Source organism: Typopeltis vanoorti, chromosome 23 (assembly GCF_054136105.1).
Source record: "Typopeltis vanoorti isolate ZY-2024b chromosome 23, IOZ_Tvanoo_1.0, whole genome shotgun sequence".
Classification (NCBI taxonomy): domain Eukaryota; kingdom Metazoa; phylum Arthropoda; class Arachnida; order Uropygi; family Thelyphonidae; genus Typopeltis; species Typopeltis vanoorti.
In genome coordinates, this window is record NC_143571.1 from 11,328,423 (window position 1) to 11,347,633 (window position 19,211).

Sequence of the window (19,211 nt, forward strand, 5' to 3'; positions counted from 1 at the left end):
GATATGTTTAAAGCACTACTTGCTGAATTGGATAGCCAGCTTTCCTAGAGGGAAACTGACTATCAGAACCTCTAACAACAAGGACTCAAAGGACGCTTGGACAAGGGCGATTCGAAAATCTCTGCAGTTTCAGTATGACAATTCAACTAGGAATTTAGAAATTGTAAGGGATAGGAGGGTGGCTCAGGTTAGTGGCAGAACATTATTTAAATAGCCAGTCTTTCCTAAGGAAGGTTCGCTGCATATTAGTTTAAAAACAACTGTAAAAATACATCTTTGTCCATAATTCGTCATCATCATCATCATCATACGTATCAAGGATTTAGGCCTAGTATGGCCTGTTCCGGCCTTAGAAGTCATCGTTGAATCGTTTAAGAGAACGTCCTGGTTTTCTTTTTCCTAATGGCTTGTACTTTAAGGCTTGTTTTGTAAATCTTTCTGTTTTCATTCTTTGAACGTGTTCCATCCATCTATGTTTATATTTTTTAATTTTTTCAATTACTGGTTCTTGGTTTAATTCTTTCATAATATCTTCGTTTCTTTTGTGATCAAATAGGGTATACTTTGCAGTTTTTCTCATAAACTTCATTTCTGCTGTTGTTAATCTTTGTTTGTCTTTTTGTTTTATTGTCCAGATTTTGCTTCCATACATTAAGACCGGTAGGGCTAATGTATTGTATCCTTTTAGCCTGGTTTGTTTTTGAACTAGGTTTGGTTTAAATATAGAGTTAATTACTCCTGTTATTTTTAAATATTTTGCAATTTTTACGTTTATATTTTTTTCATTTTCATATGTGATCATACATCCTAGGTAGTTAAATGAATTCACCTGTTCTAAGATCTTGTTATCTAATACTATTTTAGTTCTTGCTGGATCTTGTCCTTTAAAGGCCATAGTTTTTGATTTTTCCGTTGATATTATCATACCATAATCTTTGGATATCTCATTTAGATTTAAAATAGCTTTCTGTAAGTTATCTTCAGAATTTGTAATTATTATTTGGTCGTCGGCAAAGAGGAGAGTGTTTAAGTTAACTGTAGGTGAAAGTTTAATTCCTTGATGTAAATTTTTACTCCATTTTATTATTATTTCATTTAAGTAAATATTAAAAATAGTTGCTGAGAGGGGACATCCCTGTCGGACCCCTTGGTTTATCTCTCTTGTATATGATAGCTCGCGATTTAATCTTATTTGTATTTGATTATTTTCGTATATACTTGTGACAGCTTTTAGGGTATTATTTGGTATTTGTCTTTCTTTTAATATGTTAAATAATGTTTCTTTTAATTTTGTCAAATGTTTTTTCAAAGTCGATAAATGCAATATGTGTTTCTAAATTATATTCTCTTCTTTTCTCTATTATTAATTTTAGGCAGAAGGCTGGGTCTATACATGATCGTCCTTTTTTTAAATCCATTCTGTACTTCTAGAATAAAGTTTTCGGAATATTTCATTAGTTTGTTATTTAAGATTCTGCTGTATATTTTGTAACATGAATTTAGTATACTGATACCTCTATAGTTTTTAGGGTGATCTCTATTACCTTTCTTAAAGATAGGGATCACAATTGCTTTTTTCCATTCTATTGGGGGGATATCAGTTGAGTAAATTTTATTTAAAAATAATAAGAGTCTTCCTTTGAATCTTGTTCCTGCGTATTTATATAGTTCTGAACCTAGCTTATCTTCTCCAGGTGATTTTCCGTTTCTTGTTTCTTTCAGGCTGATTTCTAATTCTTTTTCAGTTATTTCCTTTTCATTTTCGTTAATTGTTTGCCAGTTGTCTTTTTTAAAATATTTGTCTGTCCACAGTTCTGTGTAGTAATTTAGAAATTCTTCTAATTTCAATTCAGTGTTTAGTTTTCTTTGGTATCTGCATTTAGGTGTTTCAAAATCTTATATACATTGGGTCTTATTTTATATAAATCATGTTCTAAATTAGAAACAAATTTATCCCATGATTTTCTGTCTTTTTCTGACTTCTCTTTTAGCTATGGCTCTTATGCTTTTATATTCTATTTCATCTTCTAATCTTTTACTGCTTAACCATTTGTGATAGGCTTCTTTTTTCTTTTTGATTATTTCTTTGATTGTATCATCCCAGATCTTCAGTTTTTTTCTTTTAATGAATTTTTTGGTCTTTCCTAAGCTTTCATTTGCTGCTGCATTTAGTATCGTTTTTATATTAAGCCATTCTATTTCTCTTTCTTCATTTTGTTTTATTTTATCTAGATACTGGTTAATTCTTTGTTCATATAGCCATTGTACATTTGTGTCATTCAATAGTCTAGTTTTATAAACAAATATTTCAATTTTTCTTTCTGTTCTTGTTACTTGTAGCCATTTAGGTGGTAATCTTAATTTTATTTTAACAAGGAAGTGGTCACTGCTTATTTCATATCCTCTGTGAACTCTAACATCTAGTGAAAATTTTGATGTCTTTTCATTTAATATGAAGTAATCTAATATTGATTTCCATCCTCTTGCTGCCCAAGTATATTTATGTATGTCTTTATGTTTATAGAAGGAATTCATTATTTTTAGGTTATTATAAACTACAAAGTCAATCAATTTTTTACCATTTCTGTTTAGAGTGTGTTCTCCATGTATTCCTATATTATTATTAATTTTCGTGTTTCTAATTCTTGCATTTAAGTCTCCTACTAAAATTATGTAATCATTTTTATTTATTTTATTATATATGTTTTGTAGCTGATTATAAAAATCAATATTATCCTGTTCTCTTCCTTCTTCTGGGGCATATAAACCAATTATTGTTAAATAGCCTCTATCTATTTTTATTCTAGCTTCTATTATTCTTTCATTCCATAATTTATAATGTTTTAACTGTTTTGAAAGGGAGTTATGAATCCAAATCATGACTCCTGCTTGTGCTCTTTGGTCTCTGTCGACTCCACTGTATATCACATTAAAATTTTCAGTTCTCATAGTTCCTTTTAATTTCATTTTTGTTTCAGTGATTACTGCTATTTTAAAATTTCTTTCATTTAATAAATGAAAGAAATTTTAAAATAGCAGTAATCATTTTCATTTAATAAATGGTCTAATTCTATTTCTTTATATGCTATTCCTCTTACATTCCAGTTATTCCATGCTACATTCCATGCTATGTGTATTATATTTTGTCGTTTCCATTTTCGTTTTCCCTTTTCCATTCCAGGGTCGTTTCCCATAGATTCAATTCGATTATCTTCTGTCAGCTTACAAGTATGGTTATGTTCTCCATGTCAGGGGACTAGCCTGACGATGGAATAGTTCAGTGGTAGGGCTGCTACCTTAAGGCTTCTGAACTCGCCTTCTTCCGAATTTAAACCCATAGGAGGAATAGGGTATATTGAAGGGGAAAGGGTAGATTATAGAAGAAATATAGTAAGGTTTATAGAGAGGACATAGTTGTAAGGCCGGAAATGAAAAGACCCCATGGCCCTCGAGTACTCTAATAGCACAAGGGTCATAAAGTAAGAAGAGTTGGCTGATAAGGCCTTATAGGAAAGATTAAAGTTAGTGGGTCTTCCTCAAAGTAGAAGGAGAGGATAGATCCAGCTAGGGGTCCATGGGAGTGCCGCTTCCCTTACAATCTTTGTTTGTAAGGGAAGCCCCTTACAAACAAAGATTGTTATATATACACACACGCACACGCTTTGTTATATATACACACACGCTTTGTTATATATACACGTGTGTATATATAACAAAGATTGTTATATATACACACACGCACGCGCATATACACACACACACACATGGTGGGCTCCCCTATTCGCCACCCAGGGGACGCGCTCTCTAGGGGTTACAGGGTCCCCTGAGAGGTCCCCGTAATTCGTAGTGTTGATATACCGTGATTCTTCGCTTCTATATTAAGGATTTCTAACACTTTGCGAATTGCCAAGTCCAAGTTGAGAGAATACTAGTCTCGGATCATTCTTAAAAGAATGTTTAGCAGAAATAACGGAATTAAAAATAAAAATGCAAAAGTTCGAAGATAAACGGTGATGTGTCTAAGTGAAACACTCCAAAAAAGTTAAAAAAATAATAAATAAGAACACTAGCAATACTGATCAGCAATAAGAATACTAGTAATACAATCATTGATAACTGAAAAAAAAATAGTAAGTTACATCTAAATTTTTTCTTTAATAAATGTCTCTGAAAATAAAATTTACGTTAGTTTCAAAGATGCATCGCTGGCATGTAGTAACAATATCAAATTAAATACATTTTCCCCTTAAAATACGGCATTTTCTTTTATAATGTCATGAACATTAACATAATATAGAACAAAAACGTACGTCTATAAAAAAGTCTGTCAATGAAACTTCTTTGAATATGTAACACCTTTTATACTTATAGAAGGCCTTAAGTTATTATTTTACAATTTAAGATGTCTGTTCAGACTTGGCATGATATATAAAGGAACGTCGGGTAATGAGAATACCACGGTTTCTCACCAATGGAGCGATGCATCCTCCCGGAGACCAAGTATAACTATTTTGACACATTTTACAGACAACTTTTACAACATTGATATCTATGACTGTCTCTCACATATTATTAATCTATCGTGGCTCTAGAATAAAGACTAAATTGCAATTCAGTCCAGTTTTCATGTTTCTTCTGGGAAACCTGAAAACTAGGCTGAATAGTGGGTATTTCATCTGGTGTCGAAAATTTTATGTTGCGTGACTTTCGCAACTAGGCTCGAGTTACTTTCTCTATGAATACGTTTTTAGGTTTTACCTCATAAAACTGATCTAGTTCATCTTTTTGAATGGAAAAAAATATCCCATATTATCATACCATTTTACATTACCTCCTAAAATGTCTTTTTAAAAATCTTTGAATAAAAAGAAATGTACTCGAGATAAAGGAATTTCGTAATGGGCAATTGAAGTAAAACATTCTGGGTTACATCTTAGCACAGAGAGAGATTTACTTTTCTTGACGATAATTTTCATTTTATCTTGCAAAATCAGTAACATTCCGTGTTGCCCTAAGTTCGTCTATTACTCGTAATCAAAGCAAATAATTGAAAGAAAAAGAAACACAATAATATGATATTGTGTGGGTTTACAAGCAACTGTGATTTTATATTTTTAGCCGTTGTGATTTTGTCCCAAACTGCCGCTAGAAGTGTTGATTTCAGGAAGAAGTCAACAACCAAAACTATGTTGATAATTAAATCGGTTCCGTAGTGAAAACCAACTTTTCTTAATCTTTATTATATTATTACAATTGATTACATTACTGATTACAAGATAATAAATATATAATTACATCTCGAATGTGAGTTTCATGGAGGATGGCCAATTCACAGCGAGCAATGACCCACTATGGTTTCCTCCCAGCTGGCAACTATCCGACAAGGCGCACCGCTTGATTTGCCAATTTTCATTGGGAAGACGAACAGTGTGGCGCCTGTCACTGGAAGTTTATCTAAATTCGCGACGTTTTCGAGAACATAGGTGTTATGCTCTTGCACAATCTGGTGCGCTGGATAAGTTAGACTTGGGCCATGATCCAGAGAAAGTGTGTCGATTCCCATTCCATAAATTACTCTGTTATCGACCAGCCATTGAGCAGCTTCTGAACTCATACCGGGAAAATGAAGTCCGGTTTCGTTATTTTCGGTTCCAAAATATGCTTCTTTCTGGTTCCAACGACTCCCCCAACCAGTATATATCATGAGGACGGAGCCGTCAGGGATTCTCTCATTTTCTTCTTCCCATTTTGCGATGTCTTCTACAAGGAGTCTGTAGTCACTGTCATTGGCAACTTTTTTTGTTATGTCGATTACCACTGCTGGAACGATCAATCGATTCAGTGGGATCTCTTCTATTGACCATCGGCCGAGGGCGAAATGGCACGGAGCATCCAAATGTGTTCCTGCATGGGTTGCTGTCGCTATGTTTTCGGACTGAAACCTGTGAAAAAAGAAATACCGTGAACATTTACAAACCAAATTCTCTTAATAAGGATCATTGACAAATCAGCATTTATTAAGTGTTCCCATCGGAAGAGTTACTTCGCTGCTTGTTAATTTAAAGGTAAATGCATAATAAACATATAAACTTTTCTTTGAATTTATTTAATGAGCATAATATTCAGTGGTAAATTATATTAATGATACTATCAGGACTAAATAATTCGATTCTCATGGGAAGAAAAAATTGGAGAAAAGTTTTGTGAGAAGGTTGAAAGTCGCCATATGATCTTCGAAAAACATGTTTTTTTCAGTATGCTGAATCCCTCCTATCTTGAAATATTGATCATTAGCTACATGATTGTCCAAAATCAGAAGTTGTTTTAGGGTGGTAAAACCACCAAACTGACCTTGACGTGTATATACATCAATAAATACGTGTATACGAAGTGTCCATAGAAGTTCATAAAAGCTATGAATATTACAGAAATAATATGGATATGAAGCGAATAATTGGATATATTTTTTCGTGTGGCTGTTTGTGTGGTTAACAAATATATTATGAAGTGCATACTTTATGATTTTATAAAGTAATAAAGTTTACATGAAGTTTTACACTATATTTTAATATAATTCATGTATTTTAATCTCTCGTCAGTTATGAATCGGATCATTGCTTTCTGATGAATAGGAATGTGCTTTGAAACGTTGTCTATCTTAATAGCTAATGATTATCTTCGAATTTTTGAATAATTAAAGTACATTTTAAGTGGTTGGTTGTCGGTTATAATGCAGATTTGTAATTATGTAGGTAAGTGAGAGTTAACTAGAAACAGAAACGTTAAAAAGAAGTTTTGTAAAATTGGATCAGGCACCGTGCTTCAAGCTCTTTCTTTTCGCCTGAACTAGAGACGTGTTATTGGCTTTGGCAATGGCTTTTAAATTTTTTCAGATGCTCAGGTCTTGACTTTAGAACTTGGAACATTCTCTAATACCAGAAATAATTAGAACAGATAATGTAATTTCTATCTACCGATCTTTACGTCTTCTTTATGGGTTAGTGTACCCGGTTTTTATTTTGAAATCCTGAACCAAAATTTATAAAGGCATTTTCTTCATAAGCCCTTAAAATGTTCCTATTAGATGGATCTCTATTCCACCAAGTTTCAACAGAACGATACGTGTCGCTTTGCCTTTCGGATTACTCCAAACACTATAAAACTCTTATCCAATTACCAATCTTGTCTCTCCAACTGTCTGAAGATTAACCGATTCAGGATCACATGTGCTTTCTGTTGATTCACGCACATGTCGTATTACACTGGAATTTTCTAATAGATTTTTATGGAAGCTTCACTTGTCTGTTGGATTGCAAAGTTGAATCGCGCATGTTTTGTTTACAAGCATGGTTAGTCATTAATGAACATAACTCCAGTATTATAGCGCAACCAGTTCAATCTGCTCTTTTATGTTGGACACATCGTTTTTCTGGAAAAAGGCCATTAAATAATGGCCACTGACGACTAGACTGATTCAAGAAGAAGAAGAAGAACGAACTAACAAAACGAATGAAAAGATGGCACTAAACCCTAACAGTCGTATTATTGTCAGTAATAGTGCCACCACCACCTTCACAGACGCTTTAAGATGCTGGATTTAAAATCCGAATTTCCTGCAGAGAAAACTTACTTGTCCGCACCAGAGATATACTAATTCGAGAAACAAAAAGCTCCGAAAACGTTCCTCTGATGACTCGTGCAACATTTTCTACGCCCTTTCTAATTCTAGTCATCGATTAGAGTCGAGTCTAGTCGACGATCAGTCTCTTCGGACCGTCTTCGGATGGTCAAGCGCTTTTGATACAAACACCATTTCCGAAGGGTCAGCTACACAGGCCGCAAAGAGTTAGATTACTTTAAATCAGATACAGGGAAACTTTAAGGTAGATTGAAATCATAGCAAGCTCTTGATACATGCGTTTCGCTATCGTTTCCATATTGTTATGTCTGTCCAGGAGCAGAAACTCTGCCACTACTGCGTAAGACCGTCAAACTAATCGTTAGTTGCAAAGTCCTTATGGTGGTTTCTCATATCTTATGATTCGAACGCACTTCTTTTCAGATGTCACTGCTACCAGTTGTGGCATGCGAATTTGTACAATATTCACATAGAAAAGGAACAGAATCCTTAAGAGAAACATATTCTTGACAGTTTCATTAAACTAATCCCAATGACAGTATGTAACTGTTTTTTTTTTTTTTTTAAATTTGCGGATTCCACTCACAAGCCATCTTGTGACTTGAATTCACGACATCAAAAGCCTGCATAGAAGACTGTTTTGTCACTTCTTCAGGCCTCTAATAGCATGACGTGGCCTCTCACCGAGCGACGAAAGTCATCGCCTGTGTAAAGACATTAACAGACATCTGTGGAATTTTAACCCACAATCTAATGGTTGAAGAAAACTATTCACTCAACCAGTGGCTGTCAACTGATCTAACTTGGATATATTATGGTTCGAGGGTTACTCGTGTAATTTCGGATTTGTTTTCCACCACTCACTCAGGCAAAACTAGGAAAACACACACACACACACACACACACACACACACACACACACACACACACACACACACACACACACACACACACACACACACACACACAAAGAATACATAGTTAAGAATAAGACTAAAAACCTTATCCTTCAATTTCGGTCAAAGAAATCAATCTGAGCTGGTCTTAGGCTTTAAGGGCCTCTTAGTACCATGGAATATTATTATTATTATTATTATTATTATTATTATTATTATTATTATTATTATTATTATTATGTGTTGAATAAACAGTAATGAATGTGAACAAGCTAGTTGTGAAAAAAATAACATATATTCAATCTCTGATCTTGATTTTTCAAAATATTAAGTCGGTCAAAACTGTTAACGAAGCTCATTACTCCGTTGAATCACAACAATCTAAATATGTTTTTTTAACAAAATTCGAATTGCCTACCAAGTTTCATTCTTCCACGTCCCGTTAAAAAATAAAGTCATTTTAAAGGGGGTTGCGTCTGGATGGTACCACTGCAGAACGCTCTCGTCGTACGTGTATGACAGGTCTAGTAGCTTGCGTACTGTAGGATATTTTGCAACACCGGCGAAAGTCCACACAAAATTAAAAGAAAACAACAGGATGACAAGGAACTTCATTATCCACCTACGAAGAAAGATAGTTCTTTAATTCGCATTACTTTATTGTCTACTTATATAACTTCTCCTTAATATTTAATAATGCTTGCATAGTCACATGGAAATAATAAATTAGTTGTAATCAATAGAACACTCGACTAGTTATTTCTAACCTCGAGATTATTTATTCGATTAAGTAAACATTATCATTAACTTAATATCAAAAATTTTCATATAATTTAATATGTTAGTTTCGGAATGTCCAAATACCGGTAGAACTTATATTTCGAAACGCACCTCGACCTTGGCCTTGAGAGGTATTTTCCCTGCATTTAGACATCAAAACTTATTTTACTAACCTTTTCACTTACATTGTGTCTAAGGGACTATATTCCATCTAAGATTAGCACTGTTTACACATTCATTGAATGCTAACAATGCCAAGAGTCTTCTTGTTTTCTTGCTACCTTCTGCAAGGTATCATTTGTTCATGCCCCTAATCTTTCTCAGGACTCTCCAGTTGTCTCCAGTTGTCTCCAGTCTTTCATCAACTGCTTTAGTTCTAACACCACTCTCAGATCCATAGGCTAAAAGTGGTGTTTCAACACCGCTTGAATACTTCTAGGAGTACGTTAGCGTTTTGGCATATTTTTCACTTATTCTATATAAATGTATTCAACTGCTTTCCCACATACCAGCTTTGCATAATCACAGTTACTTCTAAGACACTGTCTTTTAAAAACGGAAAATGTTTTTAACGATATGATAGTTTTTTCATATGGCATGAAAATCCATCATCATCATCAAATTCCTGACATGTACCCTTAACAGGGTGTACAGGATATGATAGCAGTACATGAAAAATTTACATCATTACTAACTTTCTACCTACAATTTTCCTAAAAATCAGTCTGTTACCCCAAGACTCCAACATTATCAGATCTTATACTTCTATCTTCTAAGGCACTTTTTATCAATCCACCAATATCTTGGTCTTCCTCTGGGTATTTTTCATGTCAACCTGGCAGAGAACACTTGTTTTGTAATCTTTCCTTCTCCCATTCTGTTTAAGTGACCATACCACCGGAGATTAGCTCTATTAACGCATTCACAGATGCTAATAATGTAAAGTTCTTTCATAATATCCTAATTTATAATACGATACTGCCATTGATGTCATCTGTTCACGCCCCTAATCTTTCTCAGGCCTCTCATATCTGTGGTCTCTAGTCTTTGGTCAAGTGTTTTACTTCTGACCCAGCTCTCCGATCCATAGGTTAAAATTGGTTTGAACAGTCTTGTATACAGCTAATTTAGTGTTCCGACTAATTTCTCTCTTATTCCATATAAATTTATTCAGTCGACTTCCTACCATACCAGCTTTGCTAATTCTGTTGTCTATTTCCATATTTAATTTATAATCTTTACTAAAAATAGTGCCTAAGTGGCTGAAATGTTTTACTTGTTCCACAGGTTCTCCATTCACAATGCAGTTGATATTTTCAATGCTTCTGCCTATTTTCATTGTATTTGTCTTGTTATTGCTGCCCTTCATACCATATCTATTACAACAGCTATTCAATTTAGTCAGAGAATCTTGCAGACTTGTAGCAGATTTATTTAGAAGTATAACATCATCCGCACAAAACAAAGAGCAGACATTAACATCTCCAATTTTGATATCATGTTTAATACCACTTTCCTTCATAATGTGATCCATATCGATAATGAATAACAGAGAAGGATAATGTACATCCTTGTCTGACACCAGATTTAACATTAAACCATCTTCCTGTATTTCCTTCAATTCTAACTGTTGACTTACAACTCAAATAAAGACCAAGTATTGCTTGATATAATGCCCCATTGACACTATATAATTGTAGCGTTTTTAATAGCTTTTCTCTTGACACCTTTTCATATGCCTTTTCCAGATCTACAAAACTTAAATACAGGTCTTTGTTATAGTCCCACGATTTCTCATCTATTTGTCGTAAAATGAAAATGACAACCTCTATTTGGCCTGAATTCAGCTTTGTTCATCATGTTTTTCTTCCACAATCCTTCTCAACCGTTTCTCAAGTATACCTGCATAAATCTTACCAGAATGAGAGAAATACCTCAGTAATTCTCACATTCGGTTTTTTCCCCTTTTTATATGTGTATACTACGAGGGTGGTCTGAAATGTTCTCGGCCTAACAATAAAAAATGAATTTATAATTTCAAAATTATTTTCAATTTTCAATTTTCATCATAATCTCCCTTAAGACTAATATATTTATTCCAGCAATGCTCCAGCGCCATTATCCCTCCCTGTAGTTGTTCTCAGTAAAATCTGCAAAATACCCCCTCTACAGCTGCAATCACCTCTTGATTCGAAGAAAAACGTTGATCAGCGAGGAACAGATTTTGGGAAGTTTTGGGAAGAGTTAGAAGTCAGATTCAAATCTTAGGAATAGGGTGGAAGTTCCAACAATTCAAAGTGCAGATCCCTTAGTTTTCCAATTGCCAAAACACATTTGTGGGCAGGTGCATTGTCTTGATGAAAGATGATTTTTTTTCTGCAAACCCGGTGTTTTTTCACGAATATTTTCTAGTCTGGTTAAAAGATCGGAATAACATTGCCCAGTTATTGTTTTTCCCTTTTCAAGATAATTAATAAACAAATTGCCTTTAGCATCCCAAAACGCCGATGCCATGACCTTTCCTGCTGATAGAACCAACTTTGTCTTCTTTGGCGCTGAACAACCGGCTTCTGTCCACTGTTTTGACTGCTGTTTGGATTCTGGTGTGTGATGGTGAATCCAAGTCTCATCCATAGTAATAAATCAACTCACAAAATCAGTTTTATTCTTGTTAAAACACTCCAAGCACTTTCAGATTTTCATGAAAGTACGTTTTTGATCTTTTGTGAACAAGCACGGCACCCATCTTGCGCAAAGTTTTTTCATTTGCAATTCTTTATGCAAAATATATCCTACACGTTCTTTTGAAATGCCTAGTCTCAGCAATTTCACTCACTTTCACTCGCCGGTCATCCAATACCATACTGGCCACATGATCAATGATTTCTGGTGTTTTTACGCTTTTTGACATCCTTCACATGGATCATCTTTAATTCTGGTACGGCCACGTTTAAACTCACAGCCCATTTCTTAATTGTCGAAAACGAAGGAGAAGAGTGCCCATAAACTTTTATGCACTTCGAATGAATTCCTTTCTTCGATAAACCTTCTTTTACAAAGAATTTTATAACCGCACGATACTCAATTTTATCCATTTCAAGGGATACAGACAACACTTCTGCTTCAGGCATCATTTTATTCTATCAAGTAGTTTGTTTTATACAAACTACTTGATAGAATGACTTGCAATTTCACATGGATGGTTATGACAGATGTAACAACTAAGAAAAAAAATCTTGCCGATAGTGTTGCCATCTATAGTCGAGGCCGAGAACTTTTCAGACCACCCTCGTATGGGAACTCTACTACAATCATCCGGAATTCGTCCCTCTGCACATGCCTTCTGAACTATGCAGTCACTGTAAGACTTTTATACCTCCATATCTGAGCATTTCTGGTCGAATTATCATCTACTCCTGCTGCCTTTCCACATTTCAGGATTTCGATGGCTTTTTCTACTTAAAGTATGGATATGTATTTCTGAATATATGCCTGTTGAGTTTTGTTTACCGATGTGCTGTCACTGTTTGTTTCATTTACCAATTTTTCAAAGTAATTACTCCATACTTCAAGGATATCTTTTTCTCCAGTTTTTCACGTCAACTTTATCATCTCTAATTCCTTTTGCAGCACTCTTTCCTCCATTTCTGAGCTTCTTCAACAACCTCCAGAATATCTTGCCACCTTCTTGATATTTATTTTCTATGTTCTTACCAAAGTTTTCCCATGACTTTTGTTTAGCTAGTTTTACTCATTGTTTAGCTTTCTTACATTTGTCTCTGTATTCTCAAAGACCACAGTCTGACTAATTCACCAGGATCTTTCAAAATGCTCTTTTTTTTTTCTTCACTGCCTCTTTAACTTCTTATGTCCACCATGGAGTTCTGATTTTTGTATCCTTACAGACAACCTCACCACATGCCTCTCTGGCTGAATCAATCAGTGTTTTCTTCAGGGCTTGAAAATGAATCTCCAAAATTTGGTTCCTGTTCACAAAGTATTTCATTCTTTCTTCAATAATGTTTGTGTATTTCAGTCCACATCTGAGAGCTGCCCAACTTTTATTCTCTTTAAAACTTTCTTACCTGTTATTCCTTTCAATACCAAATTCAATTTTATCCTGCTCAAGACTAAATGGTGATCTCTTCCAATTTCAAATCCTCTGTACACTCTGGTGTCCTGCACCAGGGAGAAAACATCACAATCAACAATAACATAGTCAATGAGACTTTTCTTATTCCTTGCCTCTTCTCTCCATGTGAATTTGCGCACATTTTTATGTTGGAACATGGTGTTAGTAATAACCAGTCCATGTCCTGAGCAGAAATCCAACAGATATTTGCCATTATTATTAGCTTTGCTCTTTTCTCCAAATTTTCCCAAAATATTTTTATATGTCTTACAGTTATTTCCTACTCTGCTATTTAGATCCCCAACAAGGACCAACTTTTCCTTTTTCATTGTGTCCGTTGCTTTCTCTAAAGTTTCAAAACATTTCTCCACTTCTACCTTAGTAAAACCTTCTGTTGGACCATAGGCACAAATAAGTCTCATTGTCCAGTTCCCCATTCTCATATTTGCCCACATCACTCTACTTGAGACTGCCTGCCATTCAAGAAGATTAGCCTCGTATTTAGTGTTGAATACTATGGCTACTCCTCCTTTTCCTTGATTGTCATTGCCTGAATATAACATTTTGTATTTATTGCTCAGAAAGATCTCACCAGTTTTTGTCTTTTTTGTTTCAGTCACCCCAATTATGCCTATCTGGTACTTATTTAATTCCTCAGCTAGCTTCATTTCTTTGCCATTCAGGCTTCTTATGTTGATAGTACCGATCTTTAACTCTGAGGATTTTGAGTTGAGGTATGTTTTAGAATTTGTTCCAGTAGCTGACCTTTCGCTGTTCGCCCTGGTTCCCTGGCGAAAATAATGGGGGCCTTGTTTAACGGGGCGACGCCCCAGCCGGCATGAAATTCTCTCATGTCGTACCATCATTTTCTATTTTGGTTTAACCAATGAGAATACAATTTGGGCGGCTAAATCCCAAATTGCTAGCCCATCCTCGTTCGTTCAATATCCAAGTAGATACCAAACAGGATGCACCATGAGAAGGTGAGGATTGGACATTAGGTCAAAGCCCTGGTCAGTTCTCCACATTCCTTAAAAGGCTATGTGGAGGTCTCCTCTTGGTTAACATAGCTTTGACCCTTAAGCACCACATGATAATCCATTGATGGAAAAAGTCCGTCTGAGCTAGAATTGAGAAAATGGTTTGGCTGCATTCGTGTGACTGTAGTCACCAAACAGAATTTATTTATAATTTATTTATATAAGATTTATAATGTATGAATAACTGTTCCTGTTCTTCCTCCAATTATCCCCCTATTCCTCCAATAATCTAAGAAAATGTTTAGATTTTCTTAGATTATTGGTGGGAATGTCTTACATGCGTGGACATAGATAGAATTTTTTTAAAAAGGCTCTATTTGAATCTCGAAAATAGCGTGAGGTCAATATGACCTTTCATTTGTCGTTATTACTTTAAACTTACACCGTTTTTTACAGAACTGATTGCTTTCCAGACTCATCAGATTGTTCAATGTGGGGAATGCTTTGTGAGTGTTTTGATTCGCTATTCTTCAATCAGTGCTTCATTTATTAACGTGACTAATCATATTATGGCTTCGCCTGTACCACTGTTCGAAATGGAGTTATAGGTGAAAATTATTTAATCCAATACTTGTTACCGACGGTCTACTCTAAAAAATATTCTTAAAATTCTTTTGCCGTGACTGTGCCCCTTGATTGTTATTAACATGCTTTCTACTCTTTGATTTGGAGTAATTTCATCTCTCAAATCTCACCGCTAAACATTCATTTGCTGTTTACATCGTTTAATTTTCGAGACGGTTGAATTTATATAAAACAGATCTTGGTAGTCTTTCTCATTTTTAATGTACTGAAAAATTCAAGATTAATTTTGGTGACATCAAAATCTACCTAAAAATAGAAAATTACTGAAAAGATTTTTTTTTGATTTGTTGGCTGTTTCAAAAAATATCTTTTTTCATTTAAGGGAAAAAAGTGACTTTCACTCCTACATCTTTAACAGTAATCAATTATTATAATAAATTACCTCAGAAAAATAGCAGTGAATATCTGGTTAGTTTAATAACTTTAAAAAAAAATTTCTATATATGTAAAAAACTTCTATATGGACGAAGAAATATTTACCTTTCTTGAACTGGAAGAATATCACAAGATCCTTTGTAAGCTTAGCTGGAAAAGAAACAGAACTAAAGAGTGGATGCCTCACTTTACGAAATATAAAGGAGGGAAATGGCAAGTCAAAGTTTAAAGTCTACATTGCCAATTTGCTGGGAACTGTTGAAGGAAAAGCGATAGACGCATGCAAGATAAAGTTTTCGTGTAACACTAAATCAGCTACACTTCAAAACTAGAAGTCCATCAGTCTCTAGGCAAGGAGAAACTTTATGTTCCACTGGATTAAAGCCTGTGAATAGGTCAATAAATTCGCTGCACTTTCTTAGGAATTGAAAGTAATGAGCAATGACAAATAAAACCTTAGAGAACACAGTCACTTCATGTTTCACTACTGAATGCCTAAAAACTTTCAGGTTGTTTTATGTTTTATTAATTCGTCTCTCTCTCTCTCTCTCTCTCTCTCTCTCTGGCAGTGATTATTATATCAATCAGTAATTCCTTCGCTCAATGCTCACATCGCGATCCACATCGTCATTCATTCAACATACATTAATTATGTTGAATATGTTTATATAATCTTACATTTATGAAAAAAAAATGCTTTTTTGATAACTATGATCTGTTTTAAAATAATATCAGTTATTTTAAGATCAGTTAGTTAAACTTATCGGAATTTATATTTTCATGTTTATAAATTTTTATATTTATTCGGCAGAGCCTCCATAGCTCAGTCTGTTCTGACGATGACGTTTGTTCACAAAGACCTGAATTCGAATCGCATCATGGATACGAAGAACCTTTATCATGGCTTTTCTGTCGAATGTGGGTTAGCCAGTCTCTTACGCAAGTGGAAGACTTTTTGCACCGGAAAGTCGAGTTTTTCATTCCCAAAACAGCCAAAACGGCTAGAAGAACAGGCAATAAAGATTATCCACTCTGTTCCGTCGAATCTAGTTTCGAAAACTTGCCTTTGTATCGTGCGAGTCTACGTTTAAGTAGGAGTAAAAGAAATAGATAGAATGGAACTTTTCTACCCACATAGTACACTTTTACTGATGCTGTTTCCAAAGGACAGGAGAACCAGGGGCGAATCCTCCATGCTTGCTATGCTTGCTGCGCAAGCTCATTAATTGAGAAAGAATATTTGTTATTATATATTATATTATTAACAAATAATATTTATTTGTTAATAAATACATGCATTTATAAGCATTCCATTTAGACTTTTATTTTTGTAGACAGAAGACGTCTTAAGCTTGCGCGGCAATAATTGAGCTTTGCGTTGTGTAATCGAAGGTCGATGCTTGCTCGTCTAGTCAAAGCTACGTTGGCTTGCTCGGTTGTGGGAGCTTCCAGGTCTTTCGCTACAGTACTGTGATTTCATGCGTGCACATAGCCATTTCCGCTCCCTTCACGACGTCTTAAACACAGGCCATACGCAGTCAAAGTAGCTCTAGCCAGTGAGCTTCAGCCAGTCTTTACAAGTGTGCGTGTTGCTCGGGAAAATTAAGTTATGACGATGTTATTGACCAGTTCGTAACGAAGAACCTTAGGGTATAATTTGTATTCAAGTAGCTAAATTGAAAAAGGTAGAATTTCATTTGTAAAATAAATGTTGCATTTGTATGATTAAATGTACATAAATTTCTAAATGTATAGTTTTAAATGGTCAGTAATTCATTATTCCGCTAATCAGACTTCAATCACACCTCTCACTCCCCGAATGATAAGAAGAGCAAGAGCGAATTTCTAGACCAGCATTCGGCCCTGGAGAGAGCTCAGTTGTGCTGTAATGACAGGAACGTTTAAAGGGTCGTATAATTTTAGGAAGGGGTTAACTTTTTCAAACTTTAAATTATAAGTATGAATGAATCAAATATGTTATAGCAATTCTTAAAAGTTAGCTAAAAATAAATTAGGATGTGTTTATATAGGATTGAACCCATGTCTTCCAAGTAAAGGGCTTCGTTGAAACTGACTGAACTATGAAAGATCCTTCCAATTGCAGATAACAGATGATTTTTCGTGCGGTGTGAGAACACTATCCTATTATTAAGTATTAACTATTCTTTATTGAAATAATTGAACAGACTTAAAAAATTACATATTTCTTCTCTAGAATAGGATTCTCCGATTATCTGAGCCTTAGTTCACTCAATACTTTGGGCTACAGGATTACTGTCTTTTGTGAATTGTTAAAAACAAAACAGAACATCAAAACTTTATATTTATAAAGTTAATTGTCAATCGAAGGTAGGTTCACGTTAAAAAAAGTGATTTGAATAAGAAATCAGTTATTATCATACTACAAATTCTTTTCAACTTTCTCAACCAACTCGATTGCTGTTCTGGGACACACGAACGTTCGCTTTGGCATTCTGGTGCTTATGTCTGAAAGGTGTCGTCAATGGCCGGATATTTTACCAAATATCGGAATTGTCATCCTATAAAATGCGCTTAACTACAAATTTGCCAATTTCGCTAAAACCTAGCCACGCTATTGTCGAGGAACGAAAGAGACTTAAAAAATTGGGTTTGAAACAGTCGACTCATTAAAAAAAAAAAACATTGTATTCGGAATGTGAAATGGTAATACTGCTATTAGCAATTGCGATACTAAGTCTTTTAGATCATTTAATAAGTGTGCGTATATGCTAATACTTTTCCTTATAAGTAATCGCATAGATCGTAAGAGGAAAACGTGAACTTCCTGTCCTATGAATAATAGTTACTTTTTACATCTTTGATAGTTACTGAAGGAAAAATGAAGCGAATCATTTCTACCAAAATTTCAGAAAACGAACCATAGATAAGGAAATACCCCAACCCCACAACCCCACTAATTAGAACTCATAAAACAAATAGATAGGAATTATATAAACTCCGTAAAACATAATTATGATTTTTGAGTACGTGAAAGACAATTTAGGAAAAGTTCGAAGCCTGGCAGAATCGCCTTTTGCTTAATTATTATCATTTACTACACATACGTTTGGTAGTATTAGAAGAGGTACTTCCTTCCCTAAGTATATGGCATAACGTCGAAATATAATACAGAAATTCTTTGAACTATCCTAAAGCATATTCGTTAAACAACAGTATGAGTTTCATCGGTTGTTTGAAAGCCACTGTGGATGGATTTATCATTTGGATGATTAGTAGGAACTTCCATTGAAGATCGACGTAATTACTGGATACAGTTTCACTCCACTTCCTTTACGTGTTGAATCACACGTTTCAGCTAGTAGTGGGCATGCTTGCCATGATAATTAAATATGAAAATGTCGCTTGAGACAATAGTACGCATCACTCAGAATAAATTTGATGGAACGTGAAAGAACAATTTGCTTTATTACCAAGTGAATGCTCAGTTAATTTCAATTTACTGCATTACTAAGATTTCATTTACAAGATACAAGAGTTGTATGACGCATCTGAACTCGTACGTGAAAAAATTATTGGCACATGGAATGTAAAACGTTCGCCACCCTTGACGTAAGAGAACATGCCAACCAGTTTAGTCATTAATCTACACCATTAAAAGTTTTTTTCGGCAATAAGACTGTTACGTTTACGGATACCTGTTGTATTAACTAGTATGACACTTTTCACTTCACTCAGAACTTATCGCTTTTTTTTTTTTAACAAATGTAACAACGTGAGTGTCA

At 34.6% G+C, this 19,211-nt stretch overlaps 1 protein-coding gene across 1 annotated transcript; it reads right to left on the reverse strand.

The window, feature by feature from the left end:
* Positions 1-5,189: 5,189 nt before the first annotated feature.
* Positions 5,190-15,627, reverse strand: LOC150093615 (uncharacterized). Its single transcript, XM_090413088.1, has 3 exons — positions 15,553-15,627; positions 8,954-9,157; positions 5,190-5,942 (listed from the first exon to the last, which is right to left on the reverse strand). The coding sequence occupies exons 2-3, from the start codon at positions 9,148-9,150 to the stop codon at positions 5,330-5,332; spliced, it is 810 nt and encodes a 269-aa protein (XP_090269214.1). The 5' UTR covers positions 9,151-9,157; positions 15,553-15,627; the 3' UTR covers positions 5,190-5,329.
* Between the last annotated feature and the right edge of the window lie 3,584 nt (positions 15,628-19,211).